The sequence below is a fragment of the Corvus cornix genome, chromosome 8, assembly GCF_000738735.6.
Source record: "Corvus cornix cornix isolate S_Up_H32 chromosome 8, ASM73873v5, whole genome shotgun sequence".
NCBI classification, from domain to species: Eukaryota; Metazoa; Chordata; class Aves; order Passeriformes; family Corvidae; genus Corvus; species Corvus cornix.
Window position 1 is genome coordinate 4,719,950 of NC_046338.1, and position 22,509 is coordinate 4,742,458.

Sequence of the window (22,509 nt, forward strand, 5' to 3'; positions counted from 1 at the left end):
AAGTATAGATCATGCAGGGAGAACCAAATTAAATTTGTAATTACAGCCTTGAAAATCCAGACCCTTCAGATAAGAGTTGAGGCACAATGTGAGTAGTTTGGAGGACCTGACAATGCTGATTATGTGAGATTTATCAAGTATACTTTGCTCTTAGTAATTCTATCGGTGGCACTTCTCTGCCCAAGAGATCCTGAAGCATTTTCCAGCAGGAGCAGAAAGCTTCCATCTGTAGATAGAAAAGGGGAAAATGAGGATGTTGGCCTCCAAAGAAGTCAGTTTGAACTGGGACTCAGCTGAGTGAATAGGAGGAAGGAAGGATAGAGACAAATTAATTCCAGCTCTCCTAATGTGAAACATTTCCAAACAGAGTCTGTTTTGTTGATTTGTTTTTAAGTTTGGTGGTGAATGTGATGCAGAGAGATTCCATCCCATCAGAGGTAGACTATGAGACAAGACAAGGAGTCTATTCCATCTGCCTGCAACTTGCAAGGTATGTAATTGCTCTTCATTAGAGAAAGTGCTGCTTTGTTGGCTTTTAGCGTGCAGCTTTTAGTATTTAAGATTAATTGGTACTTTGAGTTACGTTTCATTCACTCTGTGAGTGTTCAAATACAAGCCTGATGTTTTTGCTCTGTGAATGTAGGTTCTTGCTGGTTGGCCAGACAATGCCCACCCTGCTGGATGAGGATTTCATTAAGGATGGGGTGGAAGCTCTGTCCTCACGGCCCTTCCGCAACGTGAGCCGGCAGGCCAGCAGGCAGATGTCCATCTGTGGAACTCCTGAGAAGTCCTCCTACCGCCAGCTCTCTGTGTCTGACAGATCCTCCATCAGGGTAGAAGAAATCATCCCAGCTGCAAGAGTTGCCATACAAGTAAGGAAGTGTTTGATGATTTTGATGTAGCAGTGTCATCTCCAGTGGCAGCTGGATTTTTAATCAATCTGTCTTTTATACAGGTTTTTGCCCTGACTCCGTTTAAAAGCCTCTGAAAATCTTGACCATCAGTCTCTTTTCCAGTCTTGAACTGAATTTTAACATTCTCATAAATTATTTTGGCACTACCAAGGGAAGCAGTACCCCAAAAGTGCTTACAAGAAGTAGATGTATACAGAAATCTTACTTGTGATTTATCTTCAGTCATGCTTAAGTCTTAAGATCTTTTTCTTCCTAATTTTCTGTGAATTGAAAAGATAAAGTTCCTGTTTGAACTTGCGGCTTTATAATCCATGATACTTTGAATTAGAATTGGATGAGTTTGGTTTTTGGGTTTTTTTTCAAAAAAAATTTCATTAAAAATTAAATTTGCTTGATGGTACTGTGGAGAAAAAGGAAATTTTTGAGTTTCAGTACCTTAAGAAAATGTTATTTGAAAACCCATTGAGTCTAGTTGAAAGAAACTTCATAGCTAATGTGACAAGTATGCTGTGTTAGGCTGTTGGGCAGTGCTTCCCAAATGGATTGAATGACTGAAATCAGCATGCCTGACTCCAGATAGGTGAAAAGGGTGTCTACCCTCATGGAGAATTTAAAAATCAATTAGTTCTCCTAAGGTAGCAGTACTAATCTCTCATTGGGAACAAAAAGACTCTCAAAGCCTTGAACCTGTGTAGAGAAGAGAGAGGAAAACAAATGTAAATGTCAATTTGACGTGATCCAAAAGATACATTCCTCTTATCTCTGAGATTAACAAAGATTGTTGAATAGCACAGAAGTAACTGCTGGTTCTTGTTCCTCCAGACCATGGAGGTGAACGATTTCACCTCCACAGTGGCTTGTTTCATGCGCCTCTCGTGGGCCGCTGCTGCGGGACGCCTGGACCTCGTGGGAAGTAGTCAGCCCATCAAAGAGAGCAACAGTCTCATCCCTGCTGGGATTAGAAACAGACTTAGCAGCTCAGGTGGGTTAACTGTGTCCCTAAACCAATCTAAAAGCGTTTGGTTTAATCTTAATTGAACATTTTAGGAGCTTGAAGCTGAATTCCTTGGATGTTCATCCTCTTGGGTCTCTTCCAGCTTGGGACATTATATGATTAAATTACAAAAAATCTGAGCAAATTTATGTACATTCATCGGGCATTCAGAGAAGTTTTCAAATTGCAGAGAACTGACCAAAAGCTGAAAACATCAGAAAAAGAATTAATGAATTACAGCAGTTGTTTGGTTTTTTTAATGCAGGAAGTAACTGCAGTTCAGGAAGCGAAGGGGAGCCCACGGCGCTGCACGCTGGGATCTGCGTGAGGCAGCAGTCTGTGTCCACCAAAGATGCTCTCATTGCTGGGGAAGCCTTGTCTCTCTTAGTAACCTGCCTTCAGCTACGTAGTCAGCAGCTAGGTATGGAAAAAAATTGGATTATTCACTATTTGGAGTATAAGCCAGGTGGGAGGAGGCTTATGGATACAGTCAAGTAAAAAAAAATAGTGAGAAACTTGTAGCTTTGTTAGCTGAGACAGCTCAAGCTAAAAACACAATATTTCATTTAAAATTACAGGGATTTTTTTTTCCAGGACTGAAATAAGGCATGCAGTGCTGTGCCTTAGTGAAATGTTTTGGGAAAGCTGACTTACTGCCAGAATATAAATATTTGCACTGCCTTTGAAGTATGTAATTCTGTAAGTGCTGCTGTTTGCATAGCTCGTGTTTAGTACTTGAGTCTTTGTGTACAGGAGATGTAAACAGTGGTGCAGGAAGGCAAGGAGAATGCTGTTATATTGTGGTGGCAGCCTCTGGTGAGGGAAGGAGATCAGGAAATAGCCTTTACTGCTTTTCTGTACTGATGTCCTCTAGGTGCTGTGGTATTTTACTGCAAGACTGTAACTGACTTATTTTAAAATACTATTTTTAATAAGATAGCCTGGTACTTTTCTGTTCCAGGATCTTTTTACAATTTGCCTTGTGTTGCTGATTTCATCATTGATATTCTGCTTGGATCACCAAGTGCTGAGGTGAGGGTCTTCCTCTGAAAACTTCCTAAATGCTCCTTCTGAAATGCATGTGTTTTGATAATTTCATATGGTCTGAACATAAAATTTTTTATTGCAAGTATTCCCACAGTTTAATGTTTGAATAAGTAACCTCTGAAATTTTTAGTAATCCCAGTATCTGGTGATGGATTGATAGAAAATGCTGTAGTATTACATTTTCTAGGTTTCCATGAGATGCACAGGATTGTGCTGTGACTAGTCTAAAGAAAATAGTCTCATTTTGGTGACACAAATTCTGTAAAACTAGTATTTCAGGGAAAGTTTCAAGTAACTTTGATTTGGGTAAAATTTAATGGACTCTTCTGAACTTTTGAAAATTTATTCCAAGTGCTGGAACCCTCCAAAAATCATTCTTTCCAATTTAAGATTACCGTGGATAATCTAAAATGTAGAGATTTTTATGCTCACTTCATTTCATCATGTGTCATCTATTTTGCATGAAGGCATTGCATCTTTCCTCTCGATCTGAATTTATAATTTATGTTTATCAGAGGTTTTCACTCAGGGATGGACAGGGTTTGTTAAATTTCTAGGAACCCTGGCTGGTGGGTGCAGAGCTAATAGCCTGGTTTGCACCATTTCAGTGTCCATTTTCTCTGTGAGATTTCTAACATTACAGAAGTGTGGGGATTTTTTCAACCTTTGAGTAACTGCTGGTGCTTGACAATGACACTGTTTCAGATTCGTCGCGTTGCCTGCGACCAGTTGTACACCCTTAGCCAGACAGACACATCAGCTCACCCAGATGTACAAAAGCCAAACCAGTTCCTCCTGAGCGTTGTTCTTGGGGCCCAGCTGCCTCTTTGGTCACCAACCAGCATCATGAGAGGAATCAACCAGAGGTAACTCAGATGTGTGTTTATTGAGGAAGCAAATCTGACACGTTTTGAAATAAGTGGCACTGCGGAAGCTCTGAGGAAGAAGGGATTAGCACTTGCCAAGTGTTGGAAGTAGACATTCTGCACTTCTAGAGAAGTAACTGAGAAGTTAAAGCATGTTGTTGTTTTGTTGCCAACTGATAACTGATTAGAATTGCTATGAGGCAAGGGAAGAAATCAGAATTCAATATGATTCCTAACATTCAGAAGGAGCTGTTGGGAAGGAATTTTTTTTTAAAGCTGCAGCATGCAGAAGCACACCTAGATGGTTATGCTGCTTTGGGTTAGATGGACAGAGCACACAGACTTTAAAGACAACTGCTTAGAGCAAAGTTTATGATTTTAAGTATACCTTTCTTCTTTTTACACCTGTTTCAGACTTTTGTCCCAGTGTACAGAATATTTTGACCTGAGATGTCAGTTACTGGATGACCTGACATGTAAGTATGTGCAGACACCTGATTCAGTCATTCTGATGGCAGCTTCCAAGCTCGTCTTCCTTCTGTAGAAAAGATGTAGAATTGCCTTCACAGAGGAATTATTACACCTTGAATTCTGAGTGACCTGCCAGTGTGCTGACTGTCCTGTACTAGTGCCTGGCATGGTCTGTTCTTGGCATTGGGTAGCTGCAAGGCAGCTCATTCCTTCTGGAAAGTGAACTGAGTTCCTTGGTGAAAGGGATTTACTTGGGGGGGAAAAGCCATTACCAAACTGTTTGAAATTCTTTGTACTTATATTCTACATTTCCAAAGCTGCTCATTTTTTCTGTGTTCCCTTTTATTTTTCTTGCAGCATCAGAAATGGAGCAGCTGAAGATAAGCCCAGCTGCCATGTTAGAAGATGAGATCACCTGGCTCGACAATTTCGAGCCCAACCGTACGGCGGAGTGCGAGACCAGTGAGGCTGATAACATCCTCTTAGCAGGACACTTGAGGCTCATCAAGACTCTCCTCTCACTTTGTGGGGCAGAGAAGGAAATGGTTGGTAAGTATTCCTCTTTAAATTGACTAGACCAGTGTGAATTCTGCATTAATACATGACTGGACAGCACATGTGAAGACGTCAGTAGAAGTGATCCAGAGCTATAAGGACTGATTTTGGTGGTCCCTTTAACATTTGATAAACTATTTGTTGATATGGTGCTATGCAGTGATTTTGTTGTTGTGGAACACCTTTTGGCATTCACAGTGACAATACAAGTATTTAACAGTAGATGTGGATTGCTGTGTTTCAGGTTCATCTTTGATTAAGCCATTGTTGGATGATTTCCTGTTCCGAGCCTCCAGGATTATCCTGAATAGCCATTCCCCAGCAGGCAGTGCTGCAATCAGTCAGCAAGACTTCCATCCAAAGTAAAAATGCTTCTTTTATGTTTTGTCTTGGATCTCATGAATGCAAATGTCAGTATTAAATCCTACAGACAGCAAGATTTAATACTAATGGTGGAGCATTTCTCCAGTTTTCTATACTTCCTACATAAGTGCCCAAATAGCATTTTAGAAGTTTTTGTGTGACCCAGTATCCTTGCATTTCTGTACTTCAAAGTCTGTGCTTTGTTAGATCAGTGATGAACTTCAGGCACAACGGAATGCTGATTTCATGAGTCCAAGGAATATTCCTTTAGCTTGTTACTGCTTGGGAAGTTGGCTAAATTGGAACATGAGCAGGAAGTTAGCTTCCCAAGCTCCTTGTAAAAGAGAATCTCAAAAGTTCCACTACTTTCTTTTTCCCTTCTCCCTACCCATTTTGTAAAAAAACCTTAACACCAAGCAAGTCTCCTTGCACCTGAGAAAGCTGATATAGCCCAGAATAGATCAACTGGAGAAAAAAGAGTGGGCTTTCTCCTTGTCACAGCTGTTATGGCCATACAATATCTGAAAGGGTTGGTGTAAATTAGCTCCCGTGGAGTTCTGAGCTAATGCAGCTGGATTGTTTGTGTTGCACTGAGTAGTTGGTGTTAGATCAGGCATAACCTCACTACCTTTCCACAAACCCAAAAGAAAGTTCCAGTGGAGCATTTGAAACCCTGGAATGAGTGGAATTTCATATTGCCTTAGTGTTCTGCTCCATTGCAGTTCATCCCAAGCATGCTCTTTTGTTTGCTTAGAGTAAATAAAGCCTTTTCTTTGGCCTTCAGAAGAAAGGGCTGCTGTGTTGAATGATCGCTGAAAAGAGCTGGGAGTGTTTTGTATTGGCCTAGCTCAGGTCTAAGCTCATCTCTTGTAGCAAGGATGTTGTCTGGTCTAGCTCTTTCCGAGCTTCCCTCCCTGTAAATAACTCGTTTTGTCTCCATCAGTGTTACATGATGGAGAGTGTCTGTCTGTTTGTCCTCAGAATTGCAACCAGTTCTGTGTCTTTGTTTAGAGCACCTCCTTTTCCTTGCTACTGAATGTTAGCAAGTGTATCCAGGTCAGTAAAGGAGGCTTGTTTAAAGGAGTGTTCTCTTGCCACTCTTCTCATTGGATTGTTCCCCATTCTCCTACCCCAAGAAAGAAAGAAAAAAAAAAAAAGGCACTCTGTAGTCCCTCTGGAGTGTTTTACCACTTAAAGTATTCTTTAGAACATTAATTGTTGCTTGTTCTGAGTAATACAGCTTTCTGGAAATAGAAATAATTGAGTCATCTAGCCAGTAGATCTCAGGTGTGGTTGTCTTTCCAGGTGCAGTACAGCAGACAGCAGATTAGCTGCTTACGAAGTGCTGGTAATGCTGGCTGATAGCTCACCCTCCAATCTCCAGCTAATTACAAAGGAGCTGCTTTCTATGCACCACCAGTGTGACCCTGCACTCACCAAGGAGTTTGATGTAAGCAAGAAGCCTTTTTTTATTTGTGTTAGCATGGTTTGGAGTCCTGTGCATGGTTTACTTTGTTGTTTCATTCATGAGATTTCCATGGTCTTCAATTTAAAATGACACAAAGCAGATAAGGGTAAATGCAGATCCATTGGATCTTCTTCAGAAGCAGATACTCCAGTGTGTCTTTGTCTGTAATTGTCTGAGTAAGAAAGAAGTATTTCTTAAATATCACGGATTTTATTTGTTATTACATTTAGGCTATTTTCAACAGTGTTGTGCAATGTGTTAAGTATTTAAATGACCACATACAGCACTCTTTCAGTTTCAGAATTTAACTTCCTGGTTCTCTATTAAATTGTTCTTAACAGCTCATATACAAGGGGGTGTGGTTTTAAACCGAAAGAGAGTAGGTTTAGGTTGTATATTAGGAAGAAATTCTTCCCTGTGAGGGTGGTGAGGCCCTGGCACAGGGTGCCCAGAGCAGCTGTGGCTTCCCCATCCTTGGAAGTGTCCAAGGCCAGGTTGGACAGGGCTTGGAGCAGCCTGGGACAGTGGAAGCATCTCTGTCCATGGCAGGGGGTGGGACTGCATTAAGGTCCCTCCCAACCCAAACCATTCTATGATTCTACAATATAAAGGTGATTATGAAAGCTATAGAATATTGTTGGAGTCTCACGTTTTTTATAAGTTATTGGGACAAAAAATGTATTTGTCATTCTAGTATCTTCCACCAGTGGACAGTCGCTCCATTTCTGGATTTGTGGGACTGAAGAATGGTGGTGCTACTTGTTACATGAATGCTGTTTTCCAGCAGCTGTATATGCAGCCTGGTCTCCCAGAGGTAATTAGTCCAGCATCCAATAAAGTCCTCTTTTTGGAATTACTTTCATTTGAACTACCTCATCTTAGCACCATTTGTAAATAGGTTGTAAAAATAAAAGTCAACTGTGTATGTATAAATATGCACAATAAATATATAAATTATAAGTTTTAGTGCTGTGTGCCATGACAGCTTACAGTAATGATTTTTCCAAAAACCAATTTAATTTCTTTCCTTCCAGGCCTTGCTTTCCATTGATGATGATACAGACAATCCTGATGACAATGTGTTCTATCAAGTTCAATCTCTTTTTGGTCATTTGATGGAAAGCAAGCTACAGTATTATGTACCTGAGAACTTTTGGAAGGTATTGCATCTTTTTGTTTAGAATCTCTAGCTTTTCTACTTTAAAAGTAATCATTTATTCAGCCTTTTCTCATTGCAGAATTTATAGAGATAAAGTAAGTTCTAATTCAAAAAATCAAAATATGTTAAAATAACAAATTTATATAAAAAAATACTTTTCTTAGTGATATAGCTATGAAATAACCACGTTTTAACATATATTTATACTTTATATAGATTTTCAAGATGTGGAATAAGGAACTTTATGTTAGAGAGCAACAGGATGCTTATGAGTTCTTCACCAGTCTTATAGATCAAATGGATGAGTACCTCAAGGTAAAAACCTCAGCAATTTCTTTCCTAGGTCATATGCATATCCTTCGTAGCTTTTTTCTCTTTTTGCTTTGATCTTTAGAGAAGAAGGCAGAGAGCCATTTGACTTCTTTTATAATCTGCACAGTATAAACACAGAAGTTTAAAATTCCTACTGATTTCTTGGTCTTCCACCCTGCAATATATCCAACTGATGTCTAACTTTACATCTCCAACAGAAAATAGGAAGAGACCAAATATTTAAGAATACTTTTCAAGGAATCTTCTCCGATCAGAAGATCTGCAAGGACTGTCCTCACAGGTAATGTTACATTTAGTGCATCAGTTACCAAGTTATGTGCTTCCAGAACTATTAAAATGTAGGTCAAAGTAGCACTGGAAAGTAGACAAAAGCCCCTGTGAGCATCACAGCTGTGATAGCTGTGGGGCAAATGCAATATTCCTTCCTAAGCATATTCTTGTTCCTGCAAGCTGGCTAAGTTCTACTCTGCTCTTCTTCTGAATTTAGGTATGAGCGTGAGGAAGCCTTCATGGCTCTCAACCTTGGTGTGACTTCATGTCAAAGCCTGGAAATATCACTGGATCAGTTTGTTAGAGGAGAGGTTCTGGAAGGGAGCAATGCGTACTACTGTGAAAAGTGCAAAGAAAAGGTATTGATTCTTAATTTTTGTGAAAGAAGGTTCATGTGCAGTTTGATGTTTTCTAAGCGTGGTCATGGAAGCCATGCTCACTCTTGCTACATTAAAGACAAAAGGTTCAATGCCTGTAACTCATGTTGTAAACCAAAAATTTAGGGGGATGGCAGGATGAAAAAGTATTGTGTGACTTATTGAGATGTATCCCAGCTGTCCTATGGACACTCTGCTTCCCATGGCTGGGTTTTTGTTGTGCATCTCTAGAGGGATGCTGCAGATTGCCTGGGGTGTCAGATAGAGGTGATATTCTTGTTTCTTTTTAAGAGAACTACAGTGAAGCGCACCTGCATTAAGGTCTTACCAAGCCTGCTGGTGATTCACCTGATGAGATTTGGCTTTGACTGGGAGAGCGGCCGTTCTATTAAATATGATGAACAAATAAGGGTAAGAAAACTGTCCCCAACTATTTTGTGTAGTGCACTCTTGTTCTTCCTATTCATCTTTCCTTCTTTTCCCCACATTTTGATACAAAGATTTTAAGTATGTGATGCACTTACACTTACAACATGGTAGTGCTACAGAAAATAAGTGATTTTTTCTTAGAGCTTTTCCTTGCTTGCAGCATTCTCAGGGTCCTTTCAGAAAGCAAGACAAAAAGCCTCCTTAAAGAGAGTTTATTATTTAACTTCTGTGTAATAAGCATAAGAAGTTGAAGTTCCATGTTTTCCTTTGGTGTTCCCAGTGTGGGAAGTATTAATACCATTCTCACAAAATTACAGGAAGCGTGCACGCACTGCAACGTCTTGATTAATCCAAAATCTCTTTTCAAACAGTTTCCCTGGATGCTGAACATGGAACCTTACACTGTGTCGGGGATGGCTCGTCAGGACTCGTCCTCAGAAGTGGGGGAAAATGGCAGGAACACAGAACAGGGAGGAGGAGGCTCCCCAAGGAAGAAAGTTGCTCCTACGGAAAACTACGAGCTCGTCGGTGTGATTGTCCACAGCGGCCAGGCACACGCAGGGCACTACTACTCCTTCATCAAGGACAGGAGGTAATGGGCAAGAAGGTTCATGTGGGAGGTTTGAGAGCTGTCTAAAGACTTCTTGTTCTGGAAAGGTACATGGAGCCATCCAGAGCTCTACTGGAACCACTCTTCCCTTTCTGAACACCTATCATGAGGCAATGATACAATAATATGGGACATCATAGTACAAAATCCTAATTAATTCTTATGTGCCTTGTGTTGCAGTTTGAGGGCTTCCTGTGACACGGAGTTGCAGGCTGAACAGTTCTCATAGTTTTAATCAAAGCTATTTTTTTAAATGCAACTTTGACATCAATTGAACTAAGCTTTCCTCTTACTGTCAAAACAAATGTGAGTTCAGGCTTGTCACCTCTAGGATATTCAGAGTGGTTTGGTTTTTTACTGAGACAATCAAGTAACTTTGTTTCTCTTGTGTTTATGTTCTGTTTTGATCACAGAGGATGTGGAAAAGGAAAGTGGTATAAATTTAATGACACTGTTGTTGAAGAATTTGATTTGACTGACGAAACCTTGGAATATGAATGTTTTGGTGGAGAGTATAGACCTAAAGTCTACGATCAATGTAAGCAGAAGTACAGACTGATTTACAATAGTTTCATATTTCATCCTGATTTCAGCAGCAGTAGAGCTTAGTCCATTATAGGTACTTTGAGTTACTTGTGCTAATAATCCTTCTGAAGCACTTTTTCCCTAAAGCCTTCCCTTTACTGAAGGGCATAACAGTTTGTTTATGGCCTAATATGAATTGAACCATATTCACTGTTGTCCAGCACTTTGTAGGCTTAAGAGCAGAGATTGTAAAGCAAAATAGCACTTGTTAAAACAGTGTAAAACAAACCCCAACCAAACACAAAACAGCTCTTATTTTAGGCTAGTGAGAATGACTGCATAGAACATGGTGTGGCATCATATTGTTGAACTTTTCACCACTTTAAGGAATTTATTCCAAATTCATTTCCTGTATTCACCTGTTTCATAATTCAGACAGTTTTTGTCACTGACACAGACTGATGTTTTGATCTGACAGACTTCTACTGCTGCAGTTCACATGACTTGTACCCCCAGTTTTGCTTCCATATAGGAATGGGAAAGGTACTAAACCTTCAAGGGCCTTCATGGACTGTGTTTTTTCCCCACAGCAAACCCCTACCCCGACGTGCGCCGGCGCTACTGGAATGCCTACATGCTGTTCTACCAGAGAGTGTCTGACCAGAACTCTCCTGTCTTACCAAAGAAAAGCCGAGTGAGTGTCGTGCGTCAGGAAGCTGAGGACCTCTCCTTGTAAGTTCTTCTTGTATCCATAAAGGTTTTTCTCGTGTTGATCACTACACCTCTCCCCACAACTAAGAATTGCATAGTTCCTGTCCAGCAAAGCAATATATTGACCCTTCTGTTGTTTTGGGTTGGTTTTTAGGCTGCTTGTCTACTACTACTCTGGCAGCAAGTTCAAGCTGACTGACAGCCTCAAGAAATATTCAGGCTGTCATCAAATTTGCCTTAAGATCACTCTGGCTGCACTGGTATTTTATACCTAAAGTGTAGATTGTTGTAGGATTTCATTATTCACCTTCAGCTTGTTTATATTTCAGATCTGCTCCTTCTTCACCAGAAATTTCACCCCAGTCATCACCTCGACCCCACAGGCCCAACAGTGACCGTCTTTCCATCTTGACTAAGCTGGTTCGAAAAGGAGAAAAAAAGGGACTTTTTGTAGAGAAAATGCCTGTGCGGATATATCAGGTAGAGCACCCTGAAAGTGGCAACTAAATTCTGCTCATGTAAAATTTGAGCACATAGTGAGAGAAACACAGGAACTTTTAAAGGTTACCTTGAAGTAATTCCCTTGTAGCAAAACTAGAAAGCAATTCTGGATTCTGACACAAAGTTACTAACAAGCTATTTAGTGATGCGTTATTGTAAGTTTTGCTCAACCTTCTCGCAAAATTGGCCCATCAATTCTTTGCTTTGAAGAAATTGCAGGCAGATGAATCAAACGTGAGGTCTGGCAGCAGTCAGCATGCAGGCAGGGAGACACAAGAGCAGAGAAGGTGCTTCATTTGGAGTACACTTGAGGAGTCATGGAGATGATGGCAAATTACAGTCATCCCCAAGTTCTTGAGTTCTACAAGAATGTAGGAAGAGGAGGAGCAGTGAAGAGAGCCTGCATCACACACACACAGGGAGAATAAACTCTGCAGGCTGTGTCTGGCCCTCCACATGGGCTGGTTTGGGGCAAACAGTCACTTTGGGCTTTCTTCTATCTGGGACTGTATAATTACAATGAACAGAACTTGGCTCAAATTTATTGAGAGTCTTTCAGCAAAATCTCATTTGAAAAAAGAGGGGTTTGGCATTTGAATACCTTATTGTGGCTGCAGCTTGTAATTACACCAGGGCTCCTTGCTCTCTGCATCTTAATTTGTTCGACAAATTTGTTTCTAGTTTTAGGCATGTTCTCCTGGCTTTTTTTATTAAAAACAAGCAAAAATTAGAACTTATCTGCAATTTCTTCCTTTTCTCCCTTAATGGCCAAATGATTAAGTCACTCATCTGTTGTTTTGTAATATCTTTGAAAGAAAATCACTGGTTTTATACCAAATCTTCTAAGTCTCTTGTATTTATTTTCTCCTCTGCTGAAGTAGTGATTCAGAAGGAAACAGAATAAGTTTGACACTGATTTTTAAACACCACACATTTACATAAAAGATGAAGTTTTAGTTAGAGAAGTGTATTTTGACAACATTTTTTTTTGCCTTCTGTAACTTTTATAGATGGTGAGAGATGAAAACTTGAAATTTATGAAAAACAGAGATGTATACAGTAGCGACTACTTCAGTTTTGTTCTGTCATTAGCATCCCTGAATGCTGTAAGTACCTGGATTTTAATCTTAGAGTGTTCAAAGTATGTTGGGTAAAATGCCACAGAAGCTATTTGGGTCACAACCAGGAAAACTGCAAGAGAAGGGTTGACATGATTTTGCTTTTCCAGACAAGCAATTCCTTGTCTCCAGTAGTTTTTGATGCTGATGATAACATCTGTCTCAAAGCAAACTGCAGCCTCCTCTTCTAGTACTACTGGGAGAAACATCATTCTTCCCCAGTAAAATTTATTTAATAAACCACCTTTTGTAATGATGCAAACTGAGCTCTAGAGGGACAGAAGTCCCTCTCCACGTGGAAGGTCCAAAAGTTGGTATTAATTACCTCAAGGTTGATAGAGTTTAATTGGAGATAGTTTCTTAATGAAGTTTTTCTAAATGGAGTCATAAACAAACAGCATTTATTAAATTTTTGAAATCCACAGATCTAGTTGGCCTTAGAGGAAGTTTGCTCCTGTTTTAGCATATTTATTAAATAGCACAGTCAGCGCTGGAGACTGACTTAGCACAGAAAAATGCTGGGGTTTGTTTTTTCCAAGTGAAGCATGTTGATGTGTTTAAGAGACAGCATGTGTGCTGCAGACACACTTCTGCTCTGGAGTAAACTTGATATTTCTTTCAGACTAAGGTAAAGCATCCCTATTATCCCTGCATGGCAAAGGTGAGCTTACAGCTGGCAGTCCAATTCCTCTTCCAAACCTATCTCCGAACCAAGAAGAAACTCAGGTAAGGCAAATGAGAAACATGGTTTAGTTTCTGGAGGTGTTTTTTCTCCTGGATTACTGACAGTTGTCCTTGTTTTGTTGAAGGGCTGATACAGAAGAGTGGATTGCCACTATAGATGCACTGCTCTCCAAAAGCATTGATGCTTGTCAGTGGTTGGTTGAGTATTTCGTTGGGCCAGAGGGCCGGGAGCTTGTAAAGTAAGTCCTGGAAATTGTGTCTGATGTGTTTTGTGTGGATAGAGCTTCCTAATGACATGATCTGGCCTATACTGATGTATTCCCAAAGAGTTGACTGTGTATATTGTTTAAACAGATACTTTAGACAAAACTCTTAAGTGATTATTTCTAGTATTTGCTCTGTGCAGCTTTCTGAGTAATTCTGAAAATCCAGTGAGATAGTGCAGTGTACATGGAGGAGGGTGCAGGTGTTGAGTTCAGTGGAGTGACTCAAAATGTGTTATAAGTTTGTTGAGTCAGTCCTGCAAGTGGTGGGGAAGAAGAACATGGCAAAAGTGCTTGGGGTAAGTTAAATACTTACCTGACAAAGGTCACAGTTAAACTGGAAAGATTTTTTTTTCTTGCCAAGCTAAGGATCGGCTAATTAGTGTTTTGAAAATAAATTATTGGAGTTCTGACATGCTGAAAAAGTGTGTCAGTGTAAAGAAAATGTTATCTTCTAATTTGCATTGAAAAGCAGGATTCTATGAGAGTTTTTAGAGCTTTTATTTTATTTGAATGAATAAATATATAAATAGGGGTGTTACAGGCCTTACTGGTGTCAAGCAGGAATGCACGAATGTAAGTTAAAGCTTACCCACAAAAGTACCATACAAAATGTATCTGGGCTATTAAAATAATAAATACTAAACACCACATTTAGTCATAGCAGCTGTGCTTACACGTTGATTCCAGTTCTCTTTGCAACTTCACCTTTTATCTTCCAGGACTTTCCTCCTGGAATGCAGCGTGAGGGAGGTGCGAGTTGCTGTGGCCACTATCCTTGAAAAAACCCTCGACAGTGCCTTGCTTTATCAGGAGAAGGTCAGTGAGTGTCACCTCCTCTCCAAACATCCCCTTGCTTGGCTCTCCCTGCTGGCTCTTGCTGTGCTTGTAGAGCTGTGTGAGCTGGTCCTGGTTGTAGCTCTTCATTTCTGGAATGGGTTAATGCTCATCTCTTCCTGCCGAGGAGGTGTTTGAAACACTTTGGGTTTTTAAGCAGTTGACAGCTCTTTACATTCAAAATCTTTTTCTTTTTCCCCACAGTTAAAAACTTTACACCAGTTACTGGAGGTGCTACTTGCTCTACTGGATAAAGATGTACCTGAAAACTGTAAAAACTGTGCTCAGTACTTTTTGCTGTTCAATAACTTTGTACAGAAGGTAAGAAACCATTATTCCCTCATGGCTATTTAAATTTTAAAGGACAATGATAAAGCAGCCAGTGATCCTTTTTCAAAGGACGGTTAGCAGCACAGTGAAACTCTCTCAGAACTTTTATTAAGAGTAATCGGGGTTGTTCTGTTTTGTTTTTTAAGTAAATGGCTTTGAATCGTGGATTAGGATAAAATCACACAAAAATATGCCAGCAAACTATACCAATAGAAACTGTCATTTCCAGAATCTGAATATTGGTTTTGTGTTTTGAGAGGGTGTATAGGTGTGTGTGTGTGTGTGTATATATATATATATATATATAAAACACATATATTTATATAAATATTTATATATTTATATAAATATATATTTTAAAATATATATCCAACATTCAGGATTTTTGTCCCATAGGGAGCAGGATAACTGACTGAACTATTTCTATTTCTCTATTCTTTTTGCCCTTTTTTTTTGTTTCTTGTAAGACATTTAGTGTGCATTTGCTGACTCTGGTCTGATGTATGTAACGTGCTGCCTAGAATGAGCTCTTTAGCAGTTTACCTTATTGATCTGTGTAGCGATTTTATGGGGGTTTTGGTGTGGAAAATGCAGCTTTTAGCCTGTGCATTTTACTTTTGAGCACTAATTCTTCACCTGCACAGGAAGGTAACTTGTTGGTTTTGTCTCCACAGCAGGGAATAAGGGCTAGCAGTCTTCTCCTCAGACACTCTGCCCTGAGGCACATGATCAACTTTCTCCTTGGCCCCAACCGGCAGAGCAATCAGGTACAGTTGTGTCGTGCTGTACTTTGTCCATCCCCACGTTTTTTATGATGTTTAAATTATGAATAAATACTTTTCATGTGGTAGAATAGACAAATCCTTTGATTTTTCTATAAACCTCATGCAAGTGTGAGCTGACCTACGTATAGTTAGCATGGAAATAACTGTTTTGGCAGAAGTGAGCATGATGTTTTTGATAACAACAAAATTTTTACCCACTCCGAAGTATTAACCATGGTGGTGGACTGGAAGAACATTATTTTGGCTTAAAAAAATTGATTAAATAAACCAAAGTTAATTAAATCTCTCTTTGGCTCAAGCAGAACCGCAGGTGGAGTTCAGCACAGGCACGTGAGTTTGGATATCTTCACAACACTGTAGCACTACTTGTCTTGCACTCTGACGTCTCCTCACAAAGAAATGTTGGTAAGAATTGTGGTTTTGTCTTTTGGTGACTTGGCATTTCAGTTATATTGCCTGGGAGTAACTTAACATCAATGAGGAAAATACAGTAACTTTGAATTTAAGGTAGTAATGGTTAATACACACTTGGTTACTTCTGATTTTGTTGTAAATGTATTGAGGGCCCGTGGCAAACAGTATTTGGGGGTGGCTGAAAATCTTGATACTAACATATTATTGTGTCTTCTGCCCTTCCCTATGTGCCCAAAAGTTCTTTCCTCATGTGAGTGAATCAAGCTGTGTCATTGGATGAACAGGCTCACTGCCTCACAAGCTGTATTTTGCTTGTGCTGCCTTTTGCTAGTCTAAAGGGGACTACTTAGACTAAGCTACTGAATAATAAACAATGAAACACTCTCCTAGATAGTTCTTACAAGAGGCAGAAGTATCCAAATAAAGATAATAAAGAAATAAGGTAAAATCTTCAGTTAAAATTAAAGTTAAAATTCCCGAAGGAGGAATTTGAAGTTGTCTTTTAGAAGAATAACTTAATTTCTGTCTAGGATTGAAAGCAGTCAAAAATCAGAAGGTAACAGGAGAATTATAAACATTCTGGATATGATGAATGTGCAAAAGTGATTAGGAGTAAAACTAAAACTCAAAGTACTGATAGTCTGTGGACATTTTGCTTTACCTTCCTGCAGTTTTTTTGTCTGCCGTCACTAAAGTAAGTGACACTTCAGTGTGCCAGAGATTTGTTACTTGGAGTGGTAGCACACCAGCTATAAACTAGTTGAGATGAGTGTCATGAGGGATTTCATGGTGCCAAATGAGCAGCAATGTCTTCAAGGTGTGTTAGAACAAACTAATCTATGAGTGGATTGTTTTTGTATTTGCTGTTATAGCTCCTGGTCTCTTTAAGCAGCGTCCACCTCTCAGCATCACCGCTTCAGGACTGCTTCTGGCACTCCATGAAGAAGTGGAAGCCTTGTTATTCCTGTCTGAGGGAAAACCCTACTTAATGGAGGTACCTGTTCTAAATTCTGCCCTGCTTGAACCCAAAAGCTGGTCTGATGTATTCCTTTGACATATCCTTCCATGAAAAATACTGAATATTCAGAAGCAGGCAGCCAGGGGCGTATGTGGTTATTTTTAGCCTAAACAGGAAGGCACCTTTAGTTTCTTGATCTCTTCATATTCTAGTATATCCCTAAGCTTTGGGTCTGGTTTTATGCACAGTCTGGTTTTATGCACAATTTGCAAAGGCCTGTGCAGCTTTTTGCCATGTCAAGTGCAGGTGCTAACTTGAGTTGCTCTGATTTAATGGATCATGCTTGACCACCCCATTGGAAGTGGGTATCAGGAGCTGAAGGAGTGCTGTGAGGGCAGGGGTTCAGCCTCCTGGGCCATGCAGGCACTGGGGAAAAGAGCTGCATCCTTCCTGGGAAGGACAAACAGTGTGTTACAGACTTATTTTGTCGAAGAGAGCTGTATGAAGCTGTGCTGTTCCCGCAGGTGATGCACGCGCTGCGCGAGCTCACGGGGTCACTGTCGGTGCTCATCGAGATGGTGGTGTACTGCTGCTTCTGCAACGAGCACTTCTCCTTCACTGTGCTGCACTTCATCAAGGTACACACAAAACCAGGACAAGCCTTTCCCATAAGTGCTTCCTTCAGGCTTTGCTCGTCCTGTGTCTTGTGCATTATAACAGCGCTGCAGAACAATCAGTACAGTTTGTTGGATCTGGGGAGGTGTTGGGATTTAGGTTTTCTTGGCCTTTACTATATAAATTAACAAATTTTCAAAAATCTGTAAAGCTGTCTTGAAATTCTGTGCTTCATCGGTATATTCTGCTATCTAAGTAACTTTGTTTCTTACTCACAGACTCAACTGGAAACTGCTCCGCCTCACGAACTGAAAAACATATTCCAGTTACTCCATGAGATCCTGGTAAGTGAAGGGTAAAGACTTGGACAGGAAGGATTTTGTATTGATATATAACAAAAAAAGTCAGGACTGCATTGGTAATTTCAACATCCACACGTATTTTAATCCTTCAGTTTGAAGTTTTATTACTCCCTAAATTTCTGTCTTGGTAATCCAGTGACACATGAAACTTCACAGTCTTGTTTTGCATGTTGGAGGGGTTAAAACCATTCCATAGAATAGCTACAGCATCACACACAACTTACCTAAGTTGATATTTTTCTTTCCTAACAGGTTATTGAAGACCCATTACAAGTAGAACGCATCAAATTTGCTTTTGAAACTGAAAATGGATTAATAGGCAAGTAAGCTAGTGGGTGAACACTCCTGTCTCCTACTGACCTTGATGGTGTGGTGATTCATGCCATCTCCTGGTTCCCAATCCTCCTAAACTGTTCTACTTCTCAGGGAAAAGAACTCAACACATTTGATTTAGCAACTGCCACTCCAGGAAATGCTCTAAGAAATCCAAAATAAGCACTGGAATATTATAGTGACAGCAAACTGGAAAGGAATTGAACTGGGAAAGAGAGCTAACTTATTTAAATAAGGGACAGACCGGGCTGTGTGTAAAACAGGAGGGAAGAAAAGTACCTTTGATTACCATAACAGAGGAACTGTATGAATCCTGCAACCTTAAAATTAATTTTTATTTCCTACATATCTCAAGAAATTGTCAATCTTTTTGTTTTGTCAGCACCCTAATTACCATAGAAAGAAACTGGTTCAGCACAGCAGGATGCTTGCCCTGCTAACTGCAGTAGAGCCTCACAGTGGGACAGGGGGCTCCCACCTGTTGCTGCTCATACAAAGTGCTGTCTCTCCGTTTGATACAAAACTTTCCTGAAGTTATTGAAGCATTCAAAAGCAACAGAAAAATCCCAAAAGTAATGAGGGCTTATTTCATGTGCATCAGGAGAAGTGGCTTTTGTGTGTAAATGAAATGTGGCATAACACAGAGAGCACCTCTGATGGGTTAGTGCAGCTTGAGCAGCTCTTTCATGGCTGTTTGGGTGAGGAGCTGCTTCAGATTGGGACTTTGACCTTCAGTTATCTTGGATTCTGTTTTAGTGAGAAGGAATATTTAGCTTTGTTCTTTATTTCTCTCGTCAGTGCTCCCCTGTTTAGTAGTTTCCAGGTATGGCTGAGGGAACAGAAGGAAATATGCAGCAGTGTAAGAGAATAGCTAAGTGATTATTTTAATTTCTGGGTAAATTGGTCCCACTTGGACCAATTCTGTGCTGTAATTTGGGCAATACATGACCTTTTCTCCTCTGGAGAGGAGAAGTGCAAGTGTTCAATTGGATTTTTATGTTGAAGGCTTCAAGAACTGCCCTGAGATTTGGGAGTGAAAGTTGTAGTTTTACCTTGAAGTTTCCTCACAACAGCATTGAACAGCATCCCTCATGTTGACTAGTTTAATCCAGGAAAGGAAAACCAGCTAATGATAGGTTTTGGTGGTCCTTAATAGGATGTTTGTGCATAATTTGCAGTACAGCAGTGCTGTAATTTTAATCATCTGCTCTGCTTCAGCTGTATTAAAACTGGCAATTTGCAGTTCCCCAGCAATTTTTGCCAGCTTTGGAGGCTTCAGTACAGTGTTCTTTGCTGACTGCTATGGACAGAGCAACTTTTGAGTAGCAAATCTGATTGTGGCAGCTCTATGGAAATCTTTGTGCTTCTCCTCAGTCAAAGAATTTTGTTTAAAGAGGTGGGAATTCGTGGTATAGAAAACTTCCTGGTAGGAATGGCCTGGGGTTTTGCCTGAGTCTCCCATGAAACAGTTTCATGGCTGTTGAATTCTGCTATGCTTGTTTTTGTGAAGAAGCTTTAAACATTCCTCTGGCTTTGCAAACTTTGATCCAGGTGCAAGCTGGTGATCTGGTTCATTTTTGGGGGTTTCAGACAATTTTTTTTTTTTTTCTTTCAGACAAATGTAACCATAGTGATTATCTAACATAGAATGGATTATAGGGGAAGAATAACTGCATTAGGGCTGTTTAAAATTCAGGTACTGCATTTGAAAGATCAAAGTGAAAATGCAGCAGTTCTATTTTTAATCCAATAGAGTTGTGGATGTACTCAAGACTGCCAGCACTACAGCAATGTGTTTAACACAAATTATGCTTACATCTGTAGAAACAAATTCTATTCCCTAACTTAAATTTTGAGCTTCATCTTTATGTTTTCAGACTGGCTGGTACACAGAAATCTGGATTGTGGTTTCTAATCCATGTGTTTCTCCCTGCAGCCTTGATGCACCACAGCAACCACGTGGACAGCAGTCGTTGCTACCAGTGTGTCAAGTTCCTTGTTACTCTGGCTCAGAAGTGAGTAATGAAGGTGTCAGAGTTTAGCCTCATCCCTGCCTCAGGCCCCTCTGTGACTATTACAAAAAACCTACTACTCCTATTTTTGATCAGTTTTATCCTTTGTTACTGGTGCTCAAAGGTCTTGGTAGTACATGTGCCAGTATGAAGTGAAATCTTTGCTGGTTGGTACCTGAAGGGATTTCTCAGGTAACAAATTAGAATTGATGTTTATAAGGGGAAAGGTCATTCTGCAGAGCAGGAGTCTGACATTAACACCAGATAAACGTTGGGAAACTGTCCCAGATTTTTCAAATACTATAATTCCTAAATTCTCTTTGTTTAGAACTTGGCATATGTCCCGATGAAGCATAATTCTGAAATATGTGAACCTGTGGGGTAGACTGCTTTGAGTAAATTTTACTAGACCTTATTGCTCTTGCTAATTCAATTAACAACAGGACTGTGGAGTTTAAGTCTGTTTGCAGTGATAACAGTGCACACAGAGGGCAGCAGTGCAAAGAGAGAGGAGTCTTTGTATTTTTTTTGTGTTGGCCAGAGTGCCTTGTTCCTGACTAATGCATATAATTGCAATTCCCAAGGTGCCCTACTGCAAAAGATTACTTCAAGGAGAATTCCCACCACTGGAGTTGGGCTGTGCAGTGGCTACAGAAAAAGGTAATTTGGCTGTAACAGGGAAATTGTCACTCATTTACAACAATAATCAGGGATGGATAATCTCCATCCTCTGCATGGCTTTCTCAGGTGGCTCTAAAGACAAAATACAAGCTGCTTCATTTTTCCAAGGACAACTTGGATGCAGCTAAATCTGATGCAATGCCAGAACTTCAGTAGCCCCCCACGTGTTCCAGGCAGAAATGCGTTTACAGTGAATAAAACCAAGTGTGAATGGTTGCAGTGATTATTCTTTGTTATGTGGGAAGCTTTCAGTGCCACTGTATTCGTCTTAGAAGGCTTCAGTTTTTTTTAAAAAAGTAGTTTTCCATTGCCTGTGTGTTGATGCAGGAGAATGTTTAAATGATTGGATTCCTTACAGAATCATCACGGCTTTGCACAAAGCACAGCTGTTGACTGATACAGCTTTTCCTCCCACACGTGTAGTGTTTGTTCTTCTCTCTAAGCTGAACATAGTTTGGCCAACATATCTTTCATAAATATCCAAGGACACTTGGGAAACTTGGAGCTCAGCAGAAGTTGGTTGCTGGTTTTCAGCTGAGGGACAACAACCTTTATGGCTGCATTTAAAGTGTCTGTGTCCCACATCTCCAGCTCATTGCCAGAGGATTCAGGAAGCTTGTTCCAGTCTTAGTTCACCCACCATCACAAGTGGTTGAGGCTTTACATAAGTAAAAATCAAGGGGCAATTTTATGGCTTTCTTGGCTTTTTATGCAGATGTCTGAACATTACTGGGCTCCCCAGAGTAACGTGTCCAATGAAACATCCACTGCAAAAACCTTCCAGCGCACTATTTCAGCACAGGTATGTGGCAGTCCTGGCAGAGATGTTAAACTTGCTTACTTCCTTTCCTGGAAGCATCTTTGGGTTTGGCAGCTTTAATCACCATCCCTGGAAGTGTTCAAAAAGTATGTGGATACAGCACTTGAGGCCATGGTTTAGTGGTGAACATGGTGGTGGTGCTGGGTTGGCAGTTGGACTTGATTTTAAAAGGTCTTCTCCAACCTTAATGATTCTGCGATATTCCAGTGCACTTAAGACAGCTTTTCCTTTAGAAGCTCAGACCCTGTGCTTGTTCCTGAAGCAAACTAACCCTTGAGTGATATCAGTCAATACTCACAATTATGGGTGGTGACTCGGCTGTCTTACTACAGCGACTATTATTGTTTCAAAATAATAATAATAATAATAATAAAGTAATAAAACTTTTTAAAAATAATAATTGTGAAATGAAGGGATCACCATGGCCACTGACCTTCTCTTGGGGTGTTTCCAACTCAGGACACCCTGGCCTATGCCACAGCCCTGCTGAATGAGAAGGATCAGTCTGGAAGCAGCAATGGGTCAGAAAGCAGCCCTGCCAACGAGAATGGAGAGAGGCACCTGCAGCAGGTAAAACAAGGGCAGATTTACCCTCTGTTGTGTGGCTCTGTGGGGCAGCTGGTCCCTGGGGCTCGGGTCAGAACCATACACACAACTACTGTGCATCTTACAAAAGTAACTGTGTCCCTCTCTCCCTGTCCCTT

At 40.3% G+C, this 22,509-nt stretch overlaps 1 protein-coding gene across 1 annotated transcript in view; it reads left to right on the forward strand.

Annotated features, from left to right (window-relative positions):
- The window catches only part of USP24 (ubiquitin specific peptidase 24), a 61,655-nt gene that overhangs the window by 36,659 nt on the left and 2,487 nt on the right, over positions 1 to 22,509 (forward strand). Inside the window, 35 exon segments of the mRNA XM_039555838.1 lie at positions 395 to 490; positions 644 to 872; positions 1,737 to 1,896; positions 2,174 to 2,329; positions 2,870 to 2,940; positions 3,661 to 3,821; positions 4,236 to 4,297; positions 4,650 to 4,841; positions 5,092 to 5,209; positions 6,516 to 6,660; positions 7,373 to 7,492; positions 7,713 to 7,838; positions 8,054 to 8,152; positions 8,368 to 8,450; positions 8,658 to 8,799; positions 9,109 to 9,228; positions 9,618 to 9,838; positions 10,270 to 10,394; positions 10,972 to 11,113; positions 11,422 to 11,572; positions 12,604 to 12,699; positions 13,334 to 13,437; positions 13,521 to 13,634; positions 14,381 to 14,477; positions 14,700 to 14,816; positions 15,500 to 15,592; positions 15,913 to 16,015; positions 16,897 to 17,018; positions 17,507 to 17,620; positions 17,876 to 17,941; positions 18,212 to 18,278; positions 20,229 to 20,307; positions 20,889 to 20,964; positions 21,701 to 21,787; positions 22,265 to 22,375. Of these exon segments, the coding sequence (XP_039411772.1) occupies positions 395 to 490; positions 644 to 872; positions 1,737 to 1,896; positions 2,174 to 2,329; positions 2,870 to 2,940; positions 3,661 to 3,821; positions 4,236 to 4,297; positions 4,650 to 4,841; positions 5,092 to 5,209; positions 6,516 to 6,660; positions 7,373 to 7,492; positions 7,713 to 7,838; positions 8,054 to 8,152; positions 8,368 to 8,450; positions 8,658 to 8,799; positions 9,109 to 9,228; positions 9,618 to 9,838; positions 10,270 to 10,394; positions 10,972 to 11,113; positions 11,422 to 11,572; positions 12,604 to 12,699; positions 13,334 to 13,437; positions 13,521 to 13,634; positions 14,381 to 14,477; positions 14,700 to 14,816; positions 15,500 to 15,592; positions 15,913 to 16,015; positions 16,897 to 17,018; positions 17,507 to 17,620; positions 17,876 to 17,941; positions 18,212 to 18,278; positions 20,229 to 20,307; positions 20,889 to 20,964; positions 21,701 to 21,787; positions 22,265 to 22,375 (4,165 nt within the window).